This window comes from Anomaloglossus baeobatrachus, chromosome 2 (assembly GCF_048569485.1).
Source record: "Anomaloglossus baeobatrachus isolate aAnoBae1 chromosome 2, aAnoBae1.hap1, whole genome shotgun sequence".
Classification (NCBI taxonomy): Eukaryota; Metazoa; Chordata; class Amphibia; order Anura; family Aromobatidae; genus Anomaloglossus; species Anomaloglossus baeobatrachus.
Genome location: NC_134354.1, coordinates 757680923 through 757706962, shown reverse-complemented (window position 1 = coordinate 757706962; position 26040 = coordinate 757680923). Strand labels below are relative to the sequence as shown.

Below are 26040 nucleotides of genomic sequence, written 5' to 3'. Positions count from 1 at the left end.
TCTATCCCTCTCTTCCACTCTCCCACTCTCTTCCATTCTCCCTCTCTCCCCTTCTCTCTCTCTTTCTCCCCTTCTTTCTCTCTCCCATTCTCCCTCGCTCTGTCTCTCTCCCACTTCCCTCTCTCCCACTCTCCCTCTTTCTCTCTCCCACTCTGCCTTGCTCTGTCTCTCTCCCACTTCCCTCTCTCCCACTCTCCCTCTTTCTCTCTCCCACTCTCCCTCGCTCTTTCTCTCTCCCACTCTCCCTCGCTCTGTCTCTCTCCCACTTCCCTCTCTCCCACTCTCCCTCTTTCTCTCTCCCACTCTCCCTCGCTCTGTCTCTCTCCCACTTCCCTCTCTCCCACTCTCCCTCTTTCTCTCTCCCACTCTCCCTCGCTCTGTCTCTCTCCCACTTCCCTCTCTCCCATTCTCCCTCTTTCTCTCTCCCACTCTTCCTCGCTCTGTCTCTCTCCCACTTCCCTCTCTCCCACTCTCCCTCTTTCTCTCTCCCACTCTCCCTCGCTCTGTCTCTCTCCCACTTCCCTCTCTCCCACTCTCCCTCTTTCTCTCTCCCACTCTCCCTCGCTCTGTCTCTCTCCCACTTCCCTCTCTCCCACTCTCCCTCTTTCTCTCTCCCACTCTCCCTCGCTCTGTCTCTCTCCCACTTCCCTCTCTCCCACTCTCCCTCTTTCTCTCTCCCACTCTCCCTCGCTCTGTCTCTCTCCCACTTCCCTCTCTCCCACTCTCCCTCTTTCTCTCTCCCACTCTCCCTCGCTCTGTCTCTCTCCCACTTCCCTCTCTCCCACTCTCCCTCTTTCTCTCTCCCACTCTCCCTCGCTCTGTCTCTCTCCCACTTCCCTCTCTCCCACTCTCCCTCTTTCTCTCTCCCACTCTCCCTCGCTCTGTCTCTCTCCCACGTCCCTCTCTCCCACTCTCCCTCTTTCTCTCTCCCACTCTCCCTCGCTCTGTCTCTCTCCCACTTCCCTCTCTCCCACTCTCCCTCTTTCTCTCTCCCACTCTCCCTCGCTCTGTCTCTCTCCCACTTCCCTCTCTCCCATTCTCCCTCTTTCTCTCTCCCACTCTTCCTCGCTCTGTCTCTCTCCCACTTCCCTCTCTCCCACTCTCCCTCTTTCTCTCTCCCACTCTCCCTCTTTCTCTCTCCCACTCTCCCTCTTTCTCTCCCCCACTCTCCCACTCTCCCTCGCTCTGTCTCTCTCCCACTTCGCTCTCTCCCACTCTCCCTTTTTCTTTCTCCCACTCTCCCTCGCTCTGTCTCTCTCCCACTTCCCTCTCTCCCATTCTCCCTCTTTCTCTCTCCCACTCTCCCTCGCTCTGTCTCTCTCCCACTTCCCTCTCTCCCATTCTCCCTCTTTCTCTCTCTCACTCTCCCTCGCTCTGTCTCTCTCCCACTTCCCTCTCTCCCATTCTCCCTCTTTCTCTCTCCCACTCTCCCTCGCTCTGTCTCTCTCCCACTTCCCTCTCTCCCATTCTCCCTCTTTCTCTCTCCCACTCTCCCTCGCTCTGTCTCTCTCCCACTTCCCTCTCTCCCATTCTCCCTCTTTCTCTCTCTCACTCTCCCTCGCTCTGTCTCTCTCCCACTTCCCTCTCTCCCATTCTCCCTCTTTCTCTCTCCCACTCTCCCTCGCTCTGTCTCTCTCCCACTTCGCTCTCTCCCACTCTCCCTTTTTCTTTCTCCCACTCTCCCTCGCTCTGTCTCTCTCCCACTTCCCTCTCTCCCATTCTCCCTCTTTCTCTCTCTCACTCTCCCTCGCTCTGTCTCTCTCCCACTTCCCTCTCTCCCATTCTCCCTCTTTCTCTCTCCCACTCTCCCTCGCTCTGTCTCTCTCCCACTTCGCTCTCTCCCATTCTCCCTCTTTCTCTCTCTCACTCTCCCTCGCTCTGTCTCTCTCCCACTTCCCTCTCTCCCATTCTCCCTCTTTCTCTCTCCCACTCTCCCTCGCTCTGTCTCTCTCCCACTTCCCTCTCTCCCATTCTCCCTCTTTCTCTCTCCCACTCTCCCTCGCTCTGTCTCTCTCCCACTTCCCTCTCTCCCACTCTCCCTCTTTCTCTCTCCCACTCTCCCTCGCTCTGTCTCTCTCCCACTTCCCTCTCTCCCATTCTCCCTCTTTCTCTCTCCCACTCTTCCTCGCTCTGTCTCTCTCCCACTTCCCTCTCTCCCACTCTCCCTCTTTCTCTCTCCCACTCTCCCTCTTTCTCTCTCCCACTCTCCCTCTTTCTCTCTCCCACTCTCCCTCTTTCTCTCCCCCACTCTCCCACTCTCCCTCGCTCTGTCTCTCTCCCACTTCGCTCTCTCCCACTCTCCCTTTTTCTTTCTCCCACTCTCCCTCGCTCTGTCTCTCTCCCACTTCCCTCTCTCCCATTCTCCCTCTTTCTCTCTCCCACTCTCCCTCGCTCTGTCTCTCTCCCACTTCCCTCTCTCCCATTCTCCCTCTTTCTCTCTCTCACTCTCCCTCGCTCTGTCTCTCTCCCACTTCCCTCTCTCCCATTCTCCCTCTTTCTCTCTCCCACTCTCCCTCGCTCTGTCTCTCTCCCACTTCCCTCTCTCCCATTCTCCCTCTTTCTCTCTCCCACTCTCCCTCGCTCTGTCTCTCTCCCACTTCCCTCTCTCCCATTCTCCCTCTTTCTCTCTCTCACTCTCCCTCGCTCTGTCTCTCTCCCACTTCCCTCTCTCCCATTCTCCCTCTTTCTCTCTCCCACTCTCCCTCGCTCTGTCTCTCTCCCACTTCGCTCTCTCCCACTCTCCCTTTTTCTTTCTCCCACTCTCCCTCGCTCTGTCTCTCTCCCACTTCCCTCTCTCCCATTCTCCCTCTTTCTCTCTCTCACTCTCCCTCGCTCTGTCTCTCTCCCACTTCCCTCTCTCCCATTCTCCCTCTTTCTCTCTCCCACTCTCCCTCGCTCTGTCTCTCTCCCACTTCGCTCTCTCCCATTCTCCCTCTTTCTCTCTCTCACTCTCCCTCGCTCTGTCTCTCTCCCACTTCCCTCTCTCCCATTCTCCCTCTTTCTCTCTCCCACTCTCCCTCGCTCTGTCTCTCTCCCACTTCCCTCTCTCCCATTCTCCCTCTTTCTCTCTCCCACTCTCCCTCGCTCTGTCTCTCTCCCACTTCCCTCTCTCCCATTCTCCCTCTTTCTCTCTCCCACTCTCCCTCGCTCTGTCTCTCTCCCACTTCCCTCTCTCCCATTCTCCCTCTTTCTCTCTCCCACTCTCCCTCGCTCTGTCTCTCTCCCACTTCGCTCTCTCCCATTCTCCCTCTTTCTCTCTCCCACTCTCCCTCGCTCTGTCTCTCTCCCACTTCGCTCTCTCCCATTCTCCCTCTTTCTCTCTCCCACTCTCCCTCGCTCTGTCTCTCTCCCACTTCGCTCTCTCCCATTCTCCCTCTTTCTCTCTCCCACTCTCCCTCGCTCTGTCTCTCTCCCACTTCCCTCTCTCCCACTCTCCCTCTTTCTCTCTCCCACTCTCCCTCGCTCTGTCTCTCTCCCACTTCCCTCTCTCCCATTCTCCCTCTTTCTCTCTCCCACTCTCCCTCGCTCTGTCTCTCTCCCACTTCCCTCTCTCCCATTCTCCCTCTTTCTCTCTCCCACTCTCCCTCGCTCTGTCTCTCTCCCACTTCCCTCTCTCCCATTCTCCCTCTTTCTCTCTCCCACTCTCCCTCGCTCTGTCTCTCTCCCCTTCTCTCTCTCTTTCTCCCCTTCTTTCTCTCTCCCACTCTCCCTCGCTCTGTCTCTCTCCCACTTCCCTCTCTCCCATTCTCCCTCTTTCTCTCTCCCACTCTCCCTCGCTCTGTCTCTCTCCCACTTCCCTCTCTCCCACTCTCCCTCTTTCTCTCTCCCACTCTCCCTCGCTCTGTCTCTCTCCCACTTCCCTCTCTCCCACTCTCCCTCTTTCTCTCTCCCACTCTCCCTCGCTCTGTCTCTCTCCCACTTCCCTCTCTCCCATTCTCCCTCTTTCTCTCTCCCACTCTCCCTCGCTCTGTCTCTCTCCCACTTCCCTCTCTCCCACTCTCCCTCTTTCTCTCTCCCACTCTTCCTCGCTCTGTCTCTCTCCCACTTCCCTCTCTCCCATTCTCCCTCTTTCTCTCTCCCACTCTCCCTCGCTCTGTCTCTCTCCCACTTCCCTCTCTCCCACTCTCCCTCTTTCTCTCTCCCACTCTCCCTCGCTCTGTCTCTCTCCCACTTCGCTCTCTCCCATTCTCCCTCTTTCTCTCTCCTTAATTTAATCACCTGCAAAGGTGCTGAATCCAACACCCATGCAATGCTAAAGAAATCCTGAAAACATGCACTGTTGGTGTGCCTTGAGGACTGGAGTTGGGAACCTCTGGTCTATAGCAACCAATCAGAGCCCATATTAATGACCAGTAGCAAAATAGAAGCGGAGCTGTGATTGGTTGCTATAGGCCACCTGATAAATATCCAGGCTAACTGTGAAACCAGCCAATATATTACCTCACACATCCAAACAGTAAGTGTTTTTTTTGCGAATAACTGTAAAGCGCGGGGTTAAAACTTCCCTTCAAAACATAGTGTATGATGTTCCCTGAGTCACATGAGGCGTCTGTGCAAACGTTCGGGATTATATATGCAACGATATGGATTCCTTTAGCGGACATACATACACACACACAGACACATACATGCACACATATATACACACATACACATATATACACACATACACATATATACACATATATACACATACACTCATACATACTAGATGTACTGTAGACAAATTACACAACAAAAATGTAGCAACATCTGCTTTTTAGAAGCAGCTTTTTTTACTGCCTACAGAGCAGATTTTGCTGCAGTAATAAAACAGCAAAAAAGCAATGTGTGAACAATATACTTATACTTTTCCTCTGATTGTTGACACTCCTGATATAAAATACTACTGAACTTGTGCACGTTGACATAAAGTGACCCCCCCCCCCTTCCTGGGACTAAAAAGTGACTGCATTCCTCATGTATTGTCGTCCTATGTGATGCCCTCCATTTGCCTCCTGCTGTGTTCTCCGCTCAGATTACGGTTTCTTTACTCATACTTTTGAAATGTCTAAATTGCGTCTTCCCTGTGTTGTGGGATAGGAAAAGCATGGAAAGCGTGGTTTAGACTTACCACTGCACCCCCCATATCGCTGCATTTGTCGTATTGGAAGTAAGGGGAAAGGAACGCCAATCTGAGTCCAGGAGGCAGCGGGAAGTAAATGGAGGACACCTTGTAGGGTGACAATACGGGAACCCAAATGTACAGTTATTTATCAGTCCCACAGTAAATGTGTGCAACTTTCTGACTTTAGAAATTATAACTATGTGGGCAAAACAGGAAACTTGACCCCTTATTAAAAAAATGTGCACCAATTTAGTGCAAATATAGCGTTTGCCATCATTTTTGCCTTTTCTGTAGTATGATACTGGTGGAAAACACTTGATGAATTCCCTCCATGATTGTTCTGAGTTTGGAACGTACCTTCTGTTCATTTTTCCTTATAAGTGGGGTGGGTCACACTAATGGCCCTCAATGATCTCAAAATATAGCCAAGAACGGTACTCAACTACATTGGATGGTCCCAAAGACAATGAATGGAATGGAGATACATATGCTAAACTGCCACTGTATTCAGAAAGGGGCACTGCAGAGTCGTATTTCCTGGAAAAGTGGGGTCCCAGTGGTGGGTTCTCCAGCAGCCGAACATTTATCACCTATCCTACTTATCATATAAACCACTGACCGGGTCCAGTGACCACTCTGATCCATGGCTTTACTGGTCGCACAACTGTCTTGCAATGTTCGGCTCTGCACACACCTGCTGGCACAGTGTCATCAGACACTGTTCACACCACAGAGTCTGCAAGCAACCTGAAGCTTCTGGATTGTTCAGCCAGAGCCGGGCGTTGGCTGATTCAGGTTCACTGCTCTTCAGCTCTGCAGGAGTTAACTACTGCAGACTTGTGAGAAGGACCAAGAGCTCAGGTTGCTAATTACCTTGTGCAGCTGTCTCCTCCCTATTGAAAGCCCGGCTTTCTTCCAGTACGCGCCGATTATAGCTTCAGCATAAGCTCCAGCGCTCCCGGTCTTGGTGGTTATCCTGTTATTAGTTATCTGTGTTGCGATATTTAGTGGTAGGAACATTCCCCTGTACACATATTGTCTCTCCTTTGTGTTTTGAGTGCTGTGTACAAGTTTCCGTTCTCCCTTGTCCGTGTCATTTTGTGGGGTGTTGTTACTGTGTTTTCAGCCCACCCCAAGGTTATGGGAGAGGGGGCGTAAGATCATGACTCGGACAAAAGTTAAGGTCACACTGGGGGCTCAGACCTGGCTACCATCAAGCCTACCTCTGAGATAAAGTACAGCACAGGGTCTCAAGTCTGAGGGCCAGCCAAGGGACCCCTGTCCTGTCATTACATACCCCGTGACAACAACTGGCTTTGCTGGTGCTTCTACTTGAGGCTGCTGTCTGGTTGGAGGCGTAACAGATGATCTCTCTTATAAATGTATTTCCTCTGAGGGCGAACATCAGCGGCTCTGTGCGGTAAATGGAAGTCATGTGGAATCGTTATTTAATTTGCATAGATGAAGCGCACGCAACGCTTCTCTCGGTTAGTCACAAATTAGGCTAATTAGTATAAATGTGACAGTATAATTTGCACTCTCACTTTGAAGAACTTTTGAAATGAGCTGATTCATGCGGATTGTTATCCGATTTTACAGAAGGAAACAGGGAGGAGGGTGGAAGAGTCCTGCGTGCCGTCTTGAGCTTAAATAATTTAATTGAATCTGTCTCCTCTGCATAAAATTACATTCGTTTATTCATAGGCTTCAATCTGAGAATTTATGTTTGCATCAAAGTGATGGAATTAGGTTTTCCAGGATTAAAATTCAAGGGTCCATTTATATTAAAGGCAACCATTGTTTCTTTGGTGGGATTTCCCAGAAAGTGGGATTGAATGAATATAATGAATTTATTAATGACACCAGCTGATTTTAACAAAAATGAACATTTTTTTCACCTTTTTGAGAATACTTAAGGAATACTTAAAAGAGAATATTTAAAGGAACACTCTAGAAAATAGGATTCAGTGTTTCGCATAGTGAAGATCCTCAGGGGATGGAGCAAGATCATGTTATGCTCCGCCCAAGAGGCCCTTACACAGTGAATCACTGTTATCTAGACTGGTTCTTGATATTTTCCTTTAATCTACTCTGTCAGGCTCTTAACTTTATGTATTTACATGTTCAAAAAAAAAATATTCCACTCACAAATAATCATTTTCTTCTCCATATAGAGACAAGTGAACCATCAGGCATCTAATAATTCAGATTACAGTGCTCCTGCGCTTATGGACTTGTTAAGGAAGAAGGAAGAGACTATTTTGGCTCTGGAAGCAGATACAACCAAATGGGAACAGAAGTACTTGGAAGAAAGCGCAAAAAGACATTTTACCATGGATGCTACCACTACAGCCATAGCCCAACCGTAAGTGCTTAACTGTGTTAAATCTTTTTTTTAAAGGGGTTTTCCAGGAATAGAACGATAAGATAAATAGAAAAAAAGTCATCATGAATAAATTACCAAATATCTTTAATTAGTAAATCACAATTAAATCTTTGGATGTGATAAAGTACACTGATAGAATGAAAGTGCAAGCTACGCCCGCTGCTGTGACCTGGTGATAACCTATACCATGTACTGTCGAGTTATCTCTAGGTCAGGACAGCTTCTAATTATTCAGAGAGACATGGTAGACAGCAGTGTGAGCAGTCTCTTCTTACCTCAGCACCCCTGGTATCTCCAGTATTAGATCAGGCAGACAGGATTTTCAGAATGTTAAACGGCTATTCTTAAATAAGTACCCCTGGTATTGCCAGTATTAGTTCAAATAGACAGGGTGGACAGCAGTGTGAGCAGCCTCTTCTTACCTCAGCACTACTGATTTCTCCAGAATTAGATCAGGCAGACAGGGTTTTCAGAATGTTAAACAGCTATTCTTAAATAAGTATCCCTGGTATCGCCAGTATTAGATCAAATAGACAGGGTGGACAGCAGTGTGAGCAGCCTCTTTTTTTCTTCAGCACTACTGCTACCTCCGGTATTAGATCAGGCAGACAGGGTTTTCAGAATGTTAAATGGCTATTGTTAAATAAGTGCTCTGGTATCTCCAGTATTAGATCAAATAGACAGGGGCGACAGCAGTGTAAGCAGCCTCTTCTTTCCTCAGCACTACTGCTATTTCCAGTATTAGATCAGACAGATGGGGTTTTCAGAATAAGTACCAGTGGTATTGCCAGTATTAGATCAAATAGACAGGGCGGACAGCAGTGTGAGTAGCTTCTTCTTTCCTCAGCACTACTGCTATCTCCAGTATTAGATCAGGCAGACAGGGTTTTCAGAATGTTAAACGGCTATTGTTAAATAAGTATCCCTGGTATCGCCAGTATTAGATCAAATATACATGGTGGACAGCAGTGTGAGTGGCCTCTTCTTTCCTCTGCACTAATTGCTATCCCAGTATTAGATCAGACAGACAGGGTTTTCGGAATGCTAAAAGCCTATTCTTAAATATGTACCCCTTTTATCTCCAGTATTAGGTCAAATAGACAGGGTGGACAGCAGTGTGAGCAGCCTCTTCTTTCCTGAGAACTACTAGTATCTTTGGTATTAGATCAGATAGGGTGGACAGCCATATTAGAAATCTCTTCTTACTTCAACACTTCTGCTATCTCCAGTATTGGATCATATAGACAGGGTGGACAGCTGTGTGAGCAGCCTCTTCTTACCTTAGCCCTCCTGGTATCGCTAGTATTGGATGAGAATGACAGGATGGACAGAAGTGTGAGCATCCTCTTTTAACCTCAATACCCCTGGTTTCCCCAGTATTAGATCGCATAGACAGAGTGGACAGCAGTGTAAGTGGCTTTTTCTTACCTTGTCACCCTTGGTATCTCCACTATTAAATCATAAAGACATGGTGGACAGCAGTGAGAGCAACCTCTTCTTACCTCATCATGCATGGTGTTTCCAGTACTTTATCAGACACCTTGATGTATAGCAGTGTGAGCAGCCTCTACTTACCTTAGTACACCTTATATAATCAATATTAGATCACACAGACATGGTAGACAGGAGTGTGAGCAGTTTATTTGTATCTTAGCTCTCCTGATGTATCCAGTATTAGGTCAGATAAACAGTGAGGATAGCAATGTGAGCAATCTCTTGTTACCTCAACACCCCTAGCATCTCCAGTATTAAGTAACAAAGACTAGGAGTGTATATTCCTCCATATAAAGGAAGGGACAAAGTTTGTATGTTCTCCCCGTGTTTGCGTGGGTTTCCTCCGGGTTCTCCGGTTTCCTCCCACACTACAAAGACATACAGATAGGGAATTTAGATTGTGAGCCCCAATGGGGACAGTGTTCCTGATGTATGTAAAAGCGCTGTGGAATTAACAGCGCTATATAAATGAATAAATATTATATTATTATAATATTATATTATATTCCTATTTCACATAGTCACAGGCTTTTAGTTCTATTAACATTCTAGGACATGTTTCCATTATTAGTCAATAATAAGACAGTGGCCATTTTTAGGCCATTTTTTATGCACTACAGTAATTACCTCCGCAGGAAAAAAAATTACGGGAATTTATTTATAAGGACAATTTTATTGTATTTTTTCTTTTATTCCAAGAAAACCCTTTTAAGTGGGATTCCATAGCTGACTTTATCATTTACTGCTTTCCACAACTTACCGATATATATATATATATATATATATATATATATATATATATATATATATATATTTTAATAACTGCATATGTCTTTTGTGAATATACAACTCCAAAATTAAGTTTATTTCTTGTACCTTTGACTTTTTTCAACTCCTTCTGCCCCTTTGTGTATCTAGCCACACATATGAAAATGGGCAGTACTATTCTTATCTGCTAAAACAGCATTTCCCAACAGCACTTTCTTCTCCTCAGTGCTGCAGGCCCCTCCATCCCTCTCCTTTGTGCTTTCTGGTAGTGACAGATAGATCGATCAGCAAGTAGGAAACCATGGGTTGGGAGCAGTGTATTCCTGAAGATACAAGTTGAGAAAAGCTGTACTGCCTGAAAATTTGCCATTTAGTACTTTCCCCAGTTGGTGAACCGGAAACTTTTTAGCACTTCAATGGGTTTTACCATAATCGCTAATTATGACCATTTCACAGAATAGGTGATAACTTGCCGATTGCAGGGAGTGTATAAATGGGATGTGTACTGAATCTGATATATGTTGGGTTTGTCGTGATAGAGATTTGACAATCATGAATCATTCGAGGAATGGAAGCCACACGGATAACTCATTGGATCTAAGAATGTTTCATGAAGAGGAGGAGATTGTACAGGCCAACCGAAAATTCCAGGACATGGAACATACGTAAGTTCCATTACATCTTAACGGGTTTGTCCATTTTGGTTTACATTGCTCGTAAGTGTGCTACTCTGTCATAATGGACATTATTTGTTCCATCAGGATAAAGAATCTTCATGCCAAAATCATAGAACAAGACGCCATGATAAAGGTTCTCCATCAACGTTCTCGAAAAGATCAGAGCAAGAATGACAACTCCAGCTTACGCCCCGCACGCTCCGTGCCGTCTATAGCCGCAGTGACTGCGGTTACCTCTGGGTCTCACTCGCGGCAGACGTCTCTGACCACTAATCAGGTGGCAGAGGAGAAGAAGGACGAAAAGAATCGGAAAGGAAGTTTAGGTGGGAAGTTTGTAAAATTGATTTTTTAATTTTGAAAGTCAGGTAAATATTTTGCTCTTTGGGTCATTGGGGGTGGAGATTCCTGAGGATCCTGGATTTATTTTTTATTGCGAGCAGAGATAATTATCTGAGGTTGACTTAAAAACAAGTATTAGGATATGATCTTAGTCATTTCCGGGAAGTCCAATGCTAAAATAAACAACACATATATACGGCTGGGAGGAAATCTATAAGGGGTAGTGTTTTTGTCCATTTTCTCATTTGTTCCATAGGCTTTCTTCACAACAGAAGCAATAACGTGTATGGGATCCACATTATGATGGATCTAAATAGCACCTAATGGATCCCATTGACTTATCATGTGGTCTCTTGAAGTGTCCTTTGAGGATCCTTCCATTAATAGACCTAAGTTCCACATTTGGATATGTTTAAAAAATTGTTCCTATGCTGAGATAATCTTATAAATTTACCACTGCTATTGTTCAGTTTCCTTGGCCAACCATGTAGAGCGGCTCCAGTTCATGGTCGGCAAATACCATAGCTCCTGCCCAGTGGGGAAGCACCAATCACTTATGATAATTGAGCAAAAAGACATGACACAGCAAGGACCCCAGATGCTACTTTCTCACATAACACATTTCCATTACTGTTTTATCACAGGAGCGAGTGTTTTGGCCGTGTCACTAATCCTGTCAGCTCTACATAAAAAAAAACAGTCAGTGATGTATGAGCTCAGCAGATACAGGACTTGATTTCTGATTAGCTAAGAGGACTGGAGACACTGAGGAAACACTCGCTCCTGTGATAAAACAGGCAGGGAAATGCATTACCTGAGAAAGCAGATGAGAGCCCCTGTTCTGTTGCGTCTGTGTACTCTTGTATCATAAGTGATTTATGCTTCTTCCCCGGCCAAGAGCTGTGATATGTGTTGACCATGAACTACGTGGTTGGACACAGCAAATAAGACCGTACATAGCATATATTTTTTTAACACATCCAATTGTGTACCCTATCATTATTCTAAGATCTATTAATTCAAGTTTACTTTTTCATGGGACAACCCCTTTAAGTTTTATTTGTTCTTTGTAGGACTTCTTCAAAATAAAGATGGCAAAGACAATCATGAAAGTCCTTCACCTTCTTTAGCACTGCCACCACCTTCATTTATGTTGCCACCTACACCTCTTTCAAGTCAACCTACCGTGACTGTATCGCATGCCAAAACCGGGAGTAAGGACAACAGCACACAGACAGACAAAAGCTCTGACCTCTTCTGGCCAAGCTGCTCTTCATTGCCGGGTCGGGGACGGATAAACTTGACCCCATCCAGTAGTCCTCTTCTACGTCACCCCAACACCAACAAGGAGAAGTCAGGTATGTCCATGGTCTTCTCCATTTTCATGGTTGACGCTATAAAGTCTACACACCGTACCGGTAATTACCGTCAATCTTAATGCTTTTCCTTGTCTTACAGAACATTCCCCTGTCCTTGGCAAGACTCTAGAACCGAAACTTAGAGCTAGCACTCCAAACCACAAGACCGAGCTTTCGGAGCCCGACAACACAATGGAAGTGCTTATTTGAAGACTTGTTCAGACTCGGAATTGCTTCTTGTGGCTTTTTGGCCAGACAGACTGAAACATTTTAAGACATTGCTAAGAATATTTTAGACAACCTATGACTCCTCCGGATTATTTTTCCAGCTGGATAATAAATAATTGTAAGTTTTTCTTGATACTCTCTTGACCGAGTACAGAATGACTCTCCCACCATTTAGATACCGAGAGTCGCATTGTGTTTTATATCCTTCCTTAATACCAAGTAGGACATTTTAAGTTTCCAATGAGCGGCCATGATCTGGAATTCTTAAAGTTTGATGCAATTTTTCCATGTATCTCATGGTAGGTCACATTATTTATAATATGCACATATTGTACTTTTTATTCAATTTCTAATTTATATTGTATAGTTGGATACAATAATGACAAAAAAAGGCAAAACAAACAATAAAGACTGAAACATGGTGAGCAACCAGATCCACTAGAAGAGAGCACAATTACACAACCGTGCTGAGTACGGCAGAGATGTGGCCGTTAGGATGGGAATAATAGGGCGGGATTCCATGCATGCTTCCAATATGAATCATTGAAGTCATTAAATACCTTTCAAAGGAATCTGTCAACAGGTTTTTGCTTTGTAATCTCACAGCAGCATGATGTAAGGACAGAGACCCTGATTCCAGTGATGTGTCACTTACTGGGTGCAGCAGTTGTGATCGAATCACAGTTTTCTCTGCTGCAGAGCTAGCAGAGCTGTGTATAGCGCTGCCCAAAACACTGGCCACTTTCTGTGTGTACTGTATATTGACAAAAAGCTACTTATCAGTGCTAGGAGTATATTGACAAAAGCTACTTATCAGTGCTAGGAGTATATTGACAAAAAGCTGCTTATCAGTGCTAGGTGTCACAAGACACTTAAGGCTCAGTCACACACAACGACTTACCAGCGATCCCGAAAACGATGCGACCTCATAGGGATCGCAGGTAAGTCGCTGGGAGGGGTTGCAGGTGAGATGTCACAGTCAGACCTTACCAGCGATGCAGGAACAATACAGGTCGCAGTAGCGACTTGTATAACGATCTCAGCAGTCACTGGGACTCTGTCACACAGTGTCAAACACAGCGATGGGTCCTGCCCAGCAGGACATCGCCTTTGAAGAAAATGGCCTGGACCATTCTGCAAGACTAGAGATCTCACAGCAGGGGCCTGATCGCTGGTAGGTGTCACACATAACAAGATCGCTAACGGGATCGCTACTGCGTCACGGAAACCATGACTCAGCTGCGATCTCGCTAGAGATCTGGTTATGTTTGACGGTACCTTTAGTGATAATCTCCTGCTAATAAAACACTGATTTTATTAATCAGCCCAGTAAGTGACACATCGCTGGAATCAGGATCTGTACATCATGCTGCTCTCAGATTACATAGCAAAAACCTGCTGATGGATTCCCTCTAAAGGACATGTCCACCTTTGCTACCTTGTTAAAATCTACATGAACAATTGCATAGCTCTGTAAATACATCTCATTATTTATATAGTACTGATCCTGACTTATCCCAACGGTTCATTCACAATTTTTGGCCATGACATCTGAAATCTCCCAGTATTTTATATTGGGTAATTGTCCAGCTGTGGTTCCGATGATTTGGGAAGGGTCAAATATTCCTGGATAAGTGAACTGTCTGTTTATGAGATATGAGCTCAGATTAGCTGATAGGAATATGTGTGATATAAAAGTGTTGCCTATTTACAAAAATGACTGTCAGTATGGTGAATACAGATCTCAACTGTGATAAAGGATTTAATCAGTACAAGATCAGTAATGTATTTCACACCAACAGCAGAACAGTGAGTGCAGCTCTGAAGTATAATTGAGGATGTATTTCAGGATCAATATAGGATAAGTAATCTAATGAATGTATACACTGATACCACCAGCAGAATAGTGAGTGCAGCTCTTGAGAATAATACAACATGTAACTCGGAATCAGTAAGATAAGCCATCTAATGAATGTACACAATGACTGCACCAGCAGAATAATGAATGCAGCTCTGGAGAATAATGCAGGATGTTACTCGAAATCAGTACAGCATAAGCAGTCTAATTAATGTATACACTGATATCACCAGCAGAATAGTGAGTGCAGCTCTGGAGTATAATACAGGATCTAACTCAGGATTACTTCAGGATAAGTAATATAGTGTATGTACACAGTGACTCCACTAGCAGAAAGTGAGTGCAGCTCTGGAGTGTAATACAGGATATAACTCAGGATCAGTAATGTAATGTATGTACTTAGTGACTGCACCAGCAGAATAGTGAGTGCAGCTCTGGAGTGTAATACAGGATGTAACTTAGGATCAGTAATGTAATGTATGTACACAGTGACTGCACCAGCAGAATAGTGAGTGCAGCTCTGGAGTATAATACAGGATGTAACTGAGGATCAGTCCAGGATAAGCAATGTAATATATGCACACAGTGACTCCACCAGCAGAATAGGGAGTGCAGCTCTGGAGTATAATACAGGATATAACTCAGGATCAGTAATGTAATGTATGTACACAGTGACTGCACCAGCTGAATAGTGAGCGCAGCTCTGGAGTATAATACAGGATGTAACTCGGGATCAGTACAGAATAAGTAATGTAATGTATGTATACAGTGACTGCAACAGCTGAATAGTGAGCGCAGCTCTGGAGTATAATGCAATATGCAACTTCGGATCAATACACAATAAGTAAATATAATGTATGTACACAATGACTCCACCTGCAGAATAGAGAGTGCAGCTCTGGAGTATAATACAGGATGTAACTCAGGATCAGCACAGGCTGTGCTGTTATATAAAATGTAAGGAAAACAAGAATGAAATGATAAGGAAATCTCTTATCGCCATATTTTATTCACAACAGAACACACAACAGAGATCAGAAGGTGAAAGTTAGATATTTTCCATTTCATTTGAAAAAAAAAACTACTTTAGAAATTAATGACAGCAAAACGTATCAACAAAGTTGGGTCAGGCCATGTCCACCATTGTGCAACTTCCACTCTTCCTTTTACACATGAGTCTGTAAAGATCTGGAAAGTGAGGAGACCAATTGCTGGGAACATTGGACCATTCTTGTCTGATGTATGATTCTCGCTGCTCCACACTTCCTGGTTCTCCTTTACCAATTTTTTCATTTAATAATGTGCCAAGTTTTTTTTATTGGTGAAAGGTCTGGACTGCAGGCGGCCGAAACATCTTCTAAACTCTTTGTCTGTGAAGCCATTCTGTTGTGATTAGGGATGATCGAATATCATAAATATTCGGCAATATTCGGCTTTGTGAATATCTGACGAATAGGTCGCTACTATGGCGAATATTCGATGCGCAATGTAAGTCTATGGGAAGCCTGAATAGTTGCTATTCGGCAACTATTCGGGTTTCCCATAGACTTACATTGCGCAAATAGTCGAATAGCGGCGACCTATTTGTCGAATATGGGTGTTGACGAATATTTGAGGTATTCGATCATCCCTAGTTGTGATGGAAGCAGTCCTTGGTTTCTCATTGTCTTCCCTTCCCTGAAATAGACATTGTCTAGATGAAACAGATTTTGTTCTAACACCTCTATATAATGCTCAGCATTGAGAGCACCTTTCATGAGTAAGCCATAGGCACTACTGCAGCCCCAAACCATCAGAGATATAGAACTGTGTGCTGATAACAAGCTGGATGGTCCCTCTCCTCTTGAGTCAGGACACGATGTCTGTAGTTTCCATAAAGAATTTCATGTTTTGATTCATCTGACCACAGAACAGATTTCCATTTTGTTGCAGTCCATTGTAAATGAGGGTTGGATTATGTTGATAAATGGATTATTTATTGCACGATTGAGCTTTAACTTTGTTCATTTGTGCATTGTATGTCAAAACGTGTTCTCGGACTATCGTTTCTGGAAGTATTCCTGCAGTGATTGAATGATCGAGTCATGCCTGTTTTTACGAGCATCCAATATCGTCCATCGACCTTGTGCACATAGATTTCTCCAGACACTCTGAATCTTATGATGATATCTAGTGTAGATGGTGGCATATTCAAAGTTTGGGCAGTTTTATGTTGGGGAACAATTGTTTCACAATTTTTAGATGCAGATGTTCTCAGATTGGTAACTTCTGACCTTCTTTGCTTTTGAGAGACTCTGCCTCTTTCACATGCTGTTTTATTTACATGGTCATGTGAGTAAGTTGAAATTTGACCCTCCAGCTGTTTTTCATTAGTACCACTTACTTTTTTAGCCTTTTGTTATTCTTTTCCCAACTTTTTGGAGATGTGTTGCTATCAATTTCTAAATGAGTTAATCTCTTTCAAATGACATAGAGAAATGTCCAACGTTGAATTTCTGATCTGTGCCATATTCTGTTGTGAATAAAATATGGCTAAAAGAGATTACCTGTCATGATTTTGGGGGAGAGCAGGGGACAAGGGCTCCTATACTGACCCTTAAGACTAGGGGGGTCCTAGGTATCTCTTATCTGAGTTACTTCTGAAGGTGAGGATGACTGAGCAGCCAGCCTTACCCTGCTTCTGTCCAGCCCTGATCTTGTACCCCCTTCCTACGCCAGGGGAGGGCTGGGGCAAGAGTGTGATAACAACAACAGAGATAGACGAACAGGGGAAACCAAAACTCTATCTCACAGACAATAAGAGGTATGGAGGAGAATAGGAGCAGGGAGGAAACAACAAGACGACGAGAGAATTCCACAACAACTCCAAGCACAACGCAATATAATCACCAGCGGGACTGGGATACACCGACCAACGCAGCAATAAACTATAGTCGGCGTGGGAAAACAGGTTCCACCATCTTAAAAAGGCGAGGAGTAAATGTGATAGGTTTCCAACAACATGTGATCCCAAAGGTAACGAGCAGAGATTAACTCTTGCTAACCTGATCACTAATGAGCACACAGCTGGTCGAGGACCGAGCCTGCTTGTGTAACTTAGTAACACCAGGGAAACCATAACGTGGAATCTGTAGTGAACATTGTCTGATGCCGCCATGAGTTTTGAGCAAAACCCAGTGTGACAATTCCATATCATTGCATTCTTGTTTCCTTTACATATTACACAGCGTCCCAAATTTTTCAAAATTTGGGTTGTATGTATACAATGACTATATGATTATATTTATGTATAAACTGCTGTTCAAAGGTGGACATACCTGTATTGTGAGAACATTGCATCAAGCTTACCCTACACTGACACATTTCAGATCTTTCTTCTTTGTCTCCTTCATGGAATACACAGGACTTCATTTTCCCCTCAAATAGCTGTGTACTAAGAACTGAAGGGAGGGAAGTGAAAATGGGATTTTGGTAAATCTTAAAAGAAAAAACTGAGAACACGTGAAATTCATCTATCAGTTTTTAGTATTGTGCAGCAAATAGCTATTGCAGCGCGATCTGCTATTAAGGCTGGGGCTTCACAGCGGGTTTTTTCATGGTAAATACTTGAGTTTTCTGTGACGAGTAAATTGCCTTTGTGGTTTTCTGTGAAAAAAAACAGTTGAATGTCATGGTCTTAGGCCGTCTTCACACTTGCGAGAGACTCGCGTGAGTATTGCATCACATCATCCGGCACGGCCACACACTACTCGCGGGTCAGCTGCATAGAAATACATGCAGCCGACCCGCTCTTGTCAGGAGAGTGTGCAGCCGTGCCGGGTGATGTGATGCGAGACTCACGTGAGTCTCTCGCAAGTGTGACCAGGGCTGTGGAGTCGGAGTCGGAGTCGTGGAGTCGGAGTCGGAGTCGGAGCTCATTTTGGTGGAGTCGGAGTCGGAGTTGGAGTCGGTATAAAATGCACCGACTCCGACTCCTAAAATATATAATAAATTGGGGACAGGAGTGCAATGCAGAATGTGCTGAATATTTTACTAAATAATAACATTTAGTATAATGCTTATATTTAAGTGAAAAATTTATTGTAGTATAATGTGAACATCAGACATTTAATTGTTTTTATGATACAATAATCAAGATATTTGGATAGAACATAAAATATTTATTGGATACAACTTTAGAACACAAAAAACTAATAAATTGTAAATATGTAATATTATATATATATACACAGTGTATATACACACACAAGATATATATGTAATCTACTGTATATTACATAGTGTATTACATATTTACAATTTATTACAGTTTTTTGTGTTCTAAAGTTGTATCCAATAAATATATTTTATGTTCTATCCAAATATCTTGATTATTGTATCATAAAAATTATTAAATGTCTAATGTTCACATACACATATTCATGTACTACAATAAATTTTTCACCTAACTATAAGCAATATATGTAGGAGTCGGAGTCGGAGCCGGAGTCGGAGCCGGAGTCGGAGTCGGTGCAAGAGAATTTGAGGAGTCGGAGTCGGAGTCGGAGTCGAAGGTTTGGCTTACCGACTCCACAGCCCTGAGTGTGACTCCAGCTTTAGCAAGATTTCTGCTTGGACCCCTAGCCTACGGGGCAACCAAGTGTCTCAGTTCATCGTTGGGATTAATCTGCGGTCTGCCACGCTTTTGTGCCCACCACTGTCAGAACAAAGTGACCCTGCCCAACTCATTATACCCGTTGGGTGTCCTGTCTTCATGTCATTTTTAAAGGCTTGAGATGGAAGCCCCAAGAAAGTCATAAAAGTGTGGCTGAAATGTGATATAAACCCGGCCTATCATTAAGCATGTGTCAGCACTGTCAGGGGTTCACACTCACTTTTTTTTTAGAATTTGTAATGCAAAAAAGTAGAAGAAAATTGAGTTAATGCGCTAAAAATTGTGATTTTATTTAAAGAGCTAAAAGTTACAAGAAACCAAGGTAAAGGACAAGGGGTGTTCAACAATAGCGGTACAGATGAGAGTACACCAAAAGAGTGTTAATTCTGCCAAATGCCGGAACAAGAAGCTGACACTCCAGTCATATATAATGGCATGCAAAGTACATGGATATGCAAGTAAAAAGTGCACTGATAGATCATAAATAATAACCTGTATGGGTGCACATGGTCAAGACTGCCCCACAGAAACCCCGACACACGTTTCGCATGTTTGGTATCATCGCTTTCTCAAGGGGAATAATTGAATACTATTTGGCATTACCTTAAGACAGGTCACATTGGACACATGTCAGGGTTTGCCAACCAATATAACAGATCTCGCTGGCGCATGCGCGCTCACTAAACAACCCCAACTGCGTGATTGGATGGTTTGGTGAGCGCACATGCACCAGCAAGATCAATTTTATTGGAAAGCCTGACATGTGACCAATGTCTCATATCTTAAGCTCCTGCCAGATAGTATTGAATTATTCCCCTTGAGAAAGCGGAAATACCAAACATGCGAAACGCGCATCGGGGTTTCTGTGGGGCAATCCTGACCTTGTGCACCCATAAAGGTATTATTTATGATCCATCAGTGCAGTCTTTGCTTATATAGCCTGAACGAGTGCACAACACTTCAGGAATCTCATTGACTTCGCTGGAGTAAGGATTTCCTTTCAGATTTATGTAAAAATGCAATAAAAGCGCACTGTGTACACACCGCCTTAATTGTCTAAATAAAACCACAATTTTTTAGGACATTAACTCCATTTTTCTTCTCCTTTTTAGCATTCCTCTAACTATAGAGGTGCTAACTGGTTGTGATGTAGCGTTTTAATTGACACCTATGGCACCACAATTCATTATAGACATGTACCGGGTCTAATTCTATTAGAATTTGTGTTTTTGTTCTACTAAAATGTTGCCATAAAGATCAGAAAACAGGTTTGTGTAAAATGGGTAATGGCTGCCTGTTGCTAGGTAACAGCAAAGGCTCAGAATTACATGACAGATTGACTAAGAACGACAACAAAACTTTATTGTACAAGACAAATGTTTAATTAGGAACAAACCCTTATAGTCATACATGGCAGCTGATTCCCACTGTCGAGCTGGAATATAAGTGTCAATACATGGAAACACCATGCTTGTGTATATACAGTATATATATATATATATATATATATATATATATATATATATATATATCAGGTTCGAGGGCGCCCACATCATTATTGGTTGAAGCCATCTTGACTTTGAGGTGGCAGAATAACCTTGTCCACAATATACATTTTATGTACGGTATATATTACCCATACTGATGGCAATATCATTGGTATCTGAAGTACTAAAGGTGTTATCTTAGGTATTTTTAGTGCATAAATGGCTGTAGGAGTATGAATCCCATCATCCCATGGTGAATACTCTCATTCAGGCTCAGTATATAGCAATATACACAGCGGTCTTTTTGGATCGGCTTATCGGGCATTGATTGTGCAGACTGTTGTGGGCAGGGCTCTGTAGATGGCGCCAATGGCTGCAGAGTCCTGATGGGGCTGTGTTTTTGACAACTGCTGCTGCCACATGGAAAATGTGCATCGGTGGTTGAGTCCCCTTGGATTTGGGTTCTTACTAATATAAGTATAGAGTTGGTGCAAATTGATTTGTAGAACCCGGTCCACCGGCCACATCAGCAATCTGAGAGCCGTCTTTAACTTGATGGCATCTACGGTCTTTTATTGATTAGCTGGCCTGGCGTGATGTTACATGTGCAACATGGTGCAATAATAAGGCTGTGCCAAGATGGTCAAAAGAAGTGACATATTCATTCTTCTGACAGTTACTGGTCTCTATACAGTATAGAGAGAAAGATGCCAACTGGGCAGTCACCGCAAGAACGATGGTGAAGCCACGTCAGGAGAGTGACCACTAGCTTTATCCTTAAGCGGCTTCGCCTGGGAAAACTCAGCAGCGTCACCGGTGTCTGAAAGATGTCGTGTACAAATAGCCTAAGGCTGTGTGCACATAGAGTGTTTCAAGGAGTTTTTAAAGCAGAATCCGAGTGAAAACTCTCTGAATCCTCCTCCAAACGTCTGAAACAACTTGTAGTTGCTACTCAGTTTTTGCTTCAAAAACTCAGCATAAAGACTTTGTGTGCTCATACCTTAAAAGTTCCTACTAGCGATGAGCGAGCACTACCATGCTCAGGTGCTCGGTACTCGTAGCTAGTGATGAGCAGGCACTACTGTGCTCAGGTGTTCGGTACTCGTAACTAGTGATGAGTGGGCACTACCATGCTCAGGTGCTCGGAACTCATAACTAGTGATGAGCGAGCACTACCATGCTCGGGTGCTCGGAACTTGTAACTAGCGATGAGCGAACACTACCGTGCTCGGTACTCAGAACTAGTGATGAGCGACCACTACCTTGCTCGAGTGCTCAGTACTCGTAACTAGTGATTAGCGAGCACTACCATGCTCGGGTGCTCAGTACTCGTAACTAGTGATTAGCGAGTACTACCATGCTCGGGTGCTTGGTACTCGTAACTAGTGATGAGCGGGCACTACCATGCTCGGGTGGTCAGTACTCGTAACTAGTGATGAGTGGGCACTACCATGCTCGTGTGGTCTGTACTCGTAACTAGTGACAAGCGGGCACTACGATGCTCAGGTGCTCGGTACTCGTAGCTAGTGATTAGCGAGCACTACCATGCTCGGGTGCTCAGTACTAATAACAAGTGATGAGTGAGCACTTCCATACTCAGGTGCTCTGTACTCATAACTAGTGATGAGTGAGCACTACCATGCTTGGGTGCTCAGTACTCGTAATAAGCAGTTGGGTCCTCGGATGAGCGCCATACGAGTATCGAAGTATAATGGAAGTCTTGGGTACTCGAGTTGAGCCCATCCGAACACCAATTGCTTGTTACTAGTACAGAGCACTCGAGCATAGTAGTGCCCACTCATCACTAGTACAGAGCACCCAAACATGGTAGTGCCCGTTCATCACTAGTTCCTACTCAGTGGCTACAAACAGAGATCTGAAAAAGTACAAAAAAATGGTTTTGATGTGGAAGAGTGAGTTTTTCCTCGACTGTCCCAGCCTATAGTCTACTTGGGTTAAATTGATTTTGATTTGCTGATTCACATAGCAATCGATCCAATTTTGCAAATGTATCCCAGTGCCAGGAATAATAATCATTTCCTGAAACAGTTCACAACCACTCTTCTCAATTTTTAACTGTAAGATTTTTCCTAGATCTTGCAAGCATGCAGCGCTGCTTATGTGTGTGTGGGGGGGGAGGGGGGGAGTCAAATTTGTCGCTGTCAACCTCTGATGTCAAACGTGTGACTGAGCTGTATGCTAGATATATGCAATTCTTTTTCTGCAAAGTGTTTGGTGCAAAATGTTCCTTGTGATATGCAATCATTTCCTGCTGCCGGTAGTTGTGGGGTGACCTCAGTGCTTTGGTGAGCAGTGCCTGCTTCTGTATGATCCTTACTCAGCGGCTTGTGCACATTCTCTTCTCCGAACATCATTGGAATATATTTTTATAATGAAAGCTTTTTCTTTTGTAAAAAAAATAAATAAAATAAAAAATAATTTTCGTATTTAAACAAATATTCAGGTTCGTGGTGCTTTTATTGTGATTGTTGATTAATAAACCAAATAATGATGAAGCAGCTCTCTCTGCCTCTCTCGCAGCGGGAAGTCCTGGCAAAGACTGAAGTACTAATGAGCAGCTGCCAATTAAGTGTCGGTAAATAACATTTTGCCTGTCATTGTGTTTGTGACCACTTGGTGCTGGTGAAAACCTCCCATGCTGAGCCAATCGCCATAGTTGACTCTGTTTCCATGCACTACTGGGGTCCTGAGGTCGAATCTGAACACGGGCCATGTTTGCATGTTGTCTTATAGTCTAGACTCACATTTCAAGAAACTATAGGAACATCTTTAAATGAACGATATTCCAATCTTACAGACACAAACTATGTTGCACAGCCGCTTCAATATAAAGTCTATGAGTTATGCCATGTGCGTAGATGCTCTACAGTAAAGGCATAGTTTTGCATGAATGTTTTTTAAACAACTACTATGTCTGTAGATGATGAAATGATCTGTTGTATACACATATGGACAACATTTTTGGTACCCTTCTATTAAAGAAAGAAAAACCCACAATAATCAATGAACTAACTTGAAACTGTCTGTCAGATTTTGCTTTTGAATTGTTGCTCAACAGAAAAATGTAAAAAATAACAAACTAAGGCTACTTTCACACATCCGGTTTGGGCACTGCGGCTCAATCCGGCTGTGAAACCTATTCAACGGATGCGGCGAAAACACCGCATCCTTTGCATAAGTTTTTACATGCGGCCCGTCCGTTTTTTTCCGGTTGCGGCACGCTACTGAGCATGCGCAGTGGAAGAAACCGCATTAGTGGCCAGATGCGTTTTTTGCCGCATCCGGCGTCCATAGGCATCCATTGAAAAATGCGCCGCAGCAGCCGGATGCGGCGCGATGCGGTTTCTTTGCCTGACAAAAAAACGTTGCAAGATACGTTGCCTCCGGCCGCCACTTTAATTAATTTTGCCGCATCCGGAAAAAAACGGATGCAACGCAAAGCCATCAGGCACAATCCAATAACAATGCAATCTATGGGGATAACACAGATGCGGTACCGGATCCGTTTTACCCGTTTTTTTCCGGATTATGCCTGATGGAAAAAACCTGATGTGTGAAAGTAGCCTTATGAAAATAGTCTCGACATAAATGATGGTACCCCTTGAAAAGATTGAAAAATAATTAGACCATAGAGACACGTTAAACTAAAGTGTGTCCGGTAATTAGCATCACAGGTGTCTATAAACTTGTAATCAGTCAGTGTGCCTATTTGAAGGGTAAAAAGTAGTCATTGTGCTGTTTGGTGTCATGGTTTGTAGCACACTGAATATGGAGCGCAGAAAGCTAAGGAGAGAGCGTCTCAGGAGATTTAAAAAAAAAAAAAAAAAATATATAGACAAACATATTAAAGGTAAAGGATATAAGACATCTCAAAACATCTTGATGTTCCTGTGACTACAGTTGCACATATTATTCAGACATTGAAGGTCTATGCGACCGTAGTCAACCTCCCTTTGCGTAGCTACAACTGGAAAATTGTGAATTATTCTGGGCTTTTGTTACCATTTATATTATTCGTCTCTTCAATTTATCATCAAAGAGATTAGAAGTGAACTCCAACGTCAAGGTCCATCAGTGTCACATCGCACCATCTGTCACTGTGTGGGCCAAACCGGACTTCATGGAAAACGACTGACAAGGAAACCACATAATAAAAAGCCAGACTGGAATTTGCCAAAATGCTTATTGACCAGTCACAAAGTTTCTGGGAGAATGTCTTTTGTACAGGTGAGACAAAACTGGAGCTTTTTGGCTTCACATCAGCACTATGTTCAAGGCGTAAAAGTAAAGCATACAGAAAAAAGAACATACCCACTGTGAGACATCTAGGAAGCTTGGTATGTTTTGGGGCTGCTTTGCTGCATCTGGCACAGAGTGTCTTGAATCTGTGCAGGGTACAATGAAATATCAATACTATCAATGCATTCTGGAGCAAAATGTGCTGCCCAGTGTCAGAAATGTTTGTCTCAGTCGCAGGTGATGGATCTTCCAACAGGGTAATGACCCAAAAATACAACAAAAACATCTAAATAAAGCAAAAAACAAAGCATTGGACTATTTTAAAGTGGCTTCTAGGAGCTCTGATCTAAATCCTATTGTACATCTGTGGAAGGAGAAGACAACATTCAGTCCAAGGTGCTGTTGTTTGACCATATAGAAACTCCTTTGGATATGTGCTATTTTGTTGATAGTTTCTTTTTTTATTTTCTGTGAAAATAATTGAAAAGTCTGGTATCCCTAGAAAAGATTGAAAATAATTAGGCCATTGAGACATGTTAAACTAACATGTGTACAGTAACTAGCCTCACAGGTGTCTACAAACTTGTAATCAGTCAATCTGCCTATTTGGAGGGTAAAAAGTAGTCATTGTGCTGTTTGACATCATGGTTTGCATCACACCGAACATGGAGCGTAGAAAGCTAAGGTGACATAGTCTCTGGAGATTTGGAAAAAAAATAAAAAGGTAGGCAAACATATTAAAGGCAAAGATGTTAAATTAAACCAAACTTCATACGAACTAAAAAACCTGATGCGTGAGAAAGCCCGTACCTGATCAGTAAAGTTATCTGTTTTAGAAATATCCAGGACTTCCAGATATTGATGAGCTATCGTTAAGACAACTAAAAAATGACAGATCGGCAGTGGAGGGAGGGGGGGGACACACCCAGTACACCCCTCTGATAAGCCGTTTGCATCTCAAGTGATGCACAGATGGACATTTTCTAGACAGCCGGAATACCATAGCTCTGTACACCGTGTAGTGGCCGTCCTCGGTACTGCAGCCTAGCTCCTATTCATGTGAATGTGAAAAGTCGCAGTACCTGAATGGCAGGGGTGCCAATTTTCGGACCATCACTGATCACAGACAACCCCTTTAATGGTAAAAAGTTATACAATTATGTCTGAAAAGACATTTAAAATATCTTTGGAGATGCCTGAGATTTACTAGCTATGAATGAGGCTTGGCAGACCTGACTGCCTGTGGTGTCAGAAAAGGCATGAGGATTAGGACATCTGTCAGCGTGAAAGATAAGAGGAAGTGTACAGTACAACACAAGTGAGGTGTAGAATTTCCGAGAGTTGGCCAGCTGGCACAACTGCACCTGAGAAGACTAAATTCTGGTTTTCCCCCAGGTAAAAAGAAATGTATGAATGAGCAGAAC

At 43.7% G+C, this 26040-nt stretch overlaps 1 protein-coding gene across 4 annotated transcripts in view; it reads left to right on the top strand.

Annotated features, from left to right (window-relative positions):
- The window catches only part of AMOTL1 (angiomotin like 1), a 237271-nt gene extending 224489 nt beyond the window's left edge, over positions 1–12782 (top strand). For all 4 annotated transcript variants that reach the window (XM_075337490.1, XM_075337493.1, XM_075337491.1 and 1 more), the window contains 5 exons: positions 7282–7472; positions 10295–10420; positions 10517–10755; positions 11845–12129; positions 12230–12782. In XM_075337490.1, coding sequence (XP_075193605.1) covers positions 7282–7472; positions 10295–10420; positions 10517–10755; positions 11845–12129; positions 12230–12339 — 951 coding nt within the window. In that variant the 3' untranslated portion in view covers positions 12340–12782. The remainder of the gene's footprint in view (positions 1–7281; positions 7473–10294; positions 10421–10516; positions 10756–11844; positions 12130–12229) is intronic.
- Positions 12783–26040: the final 13258 nt, after the last annotated feature.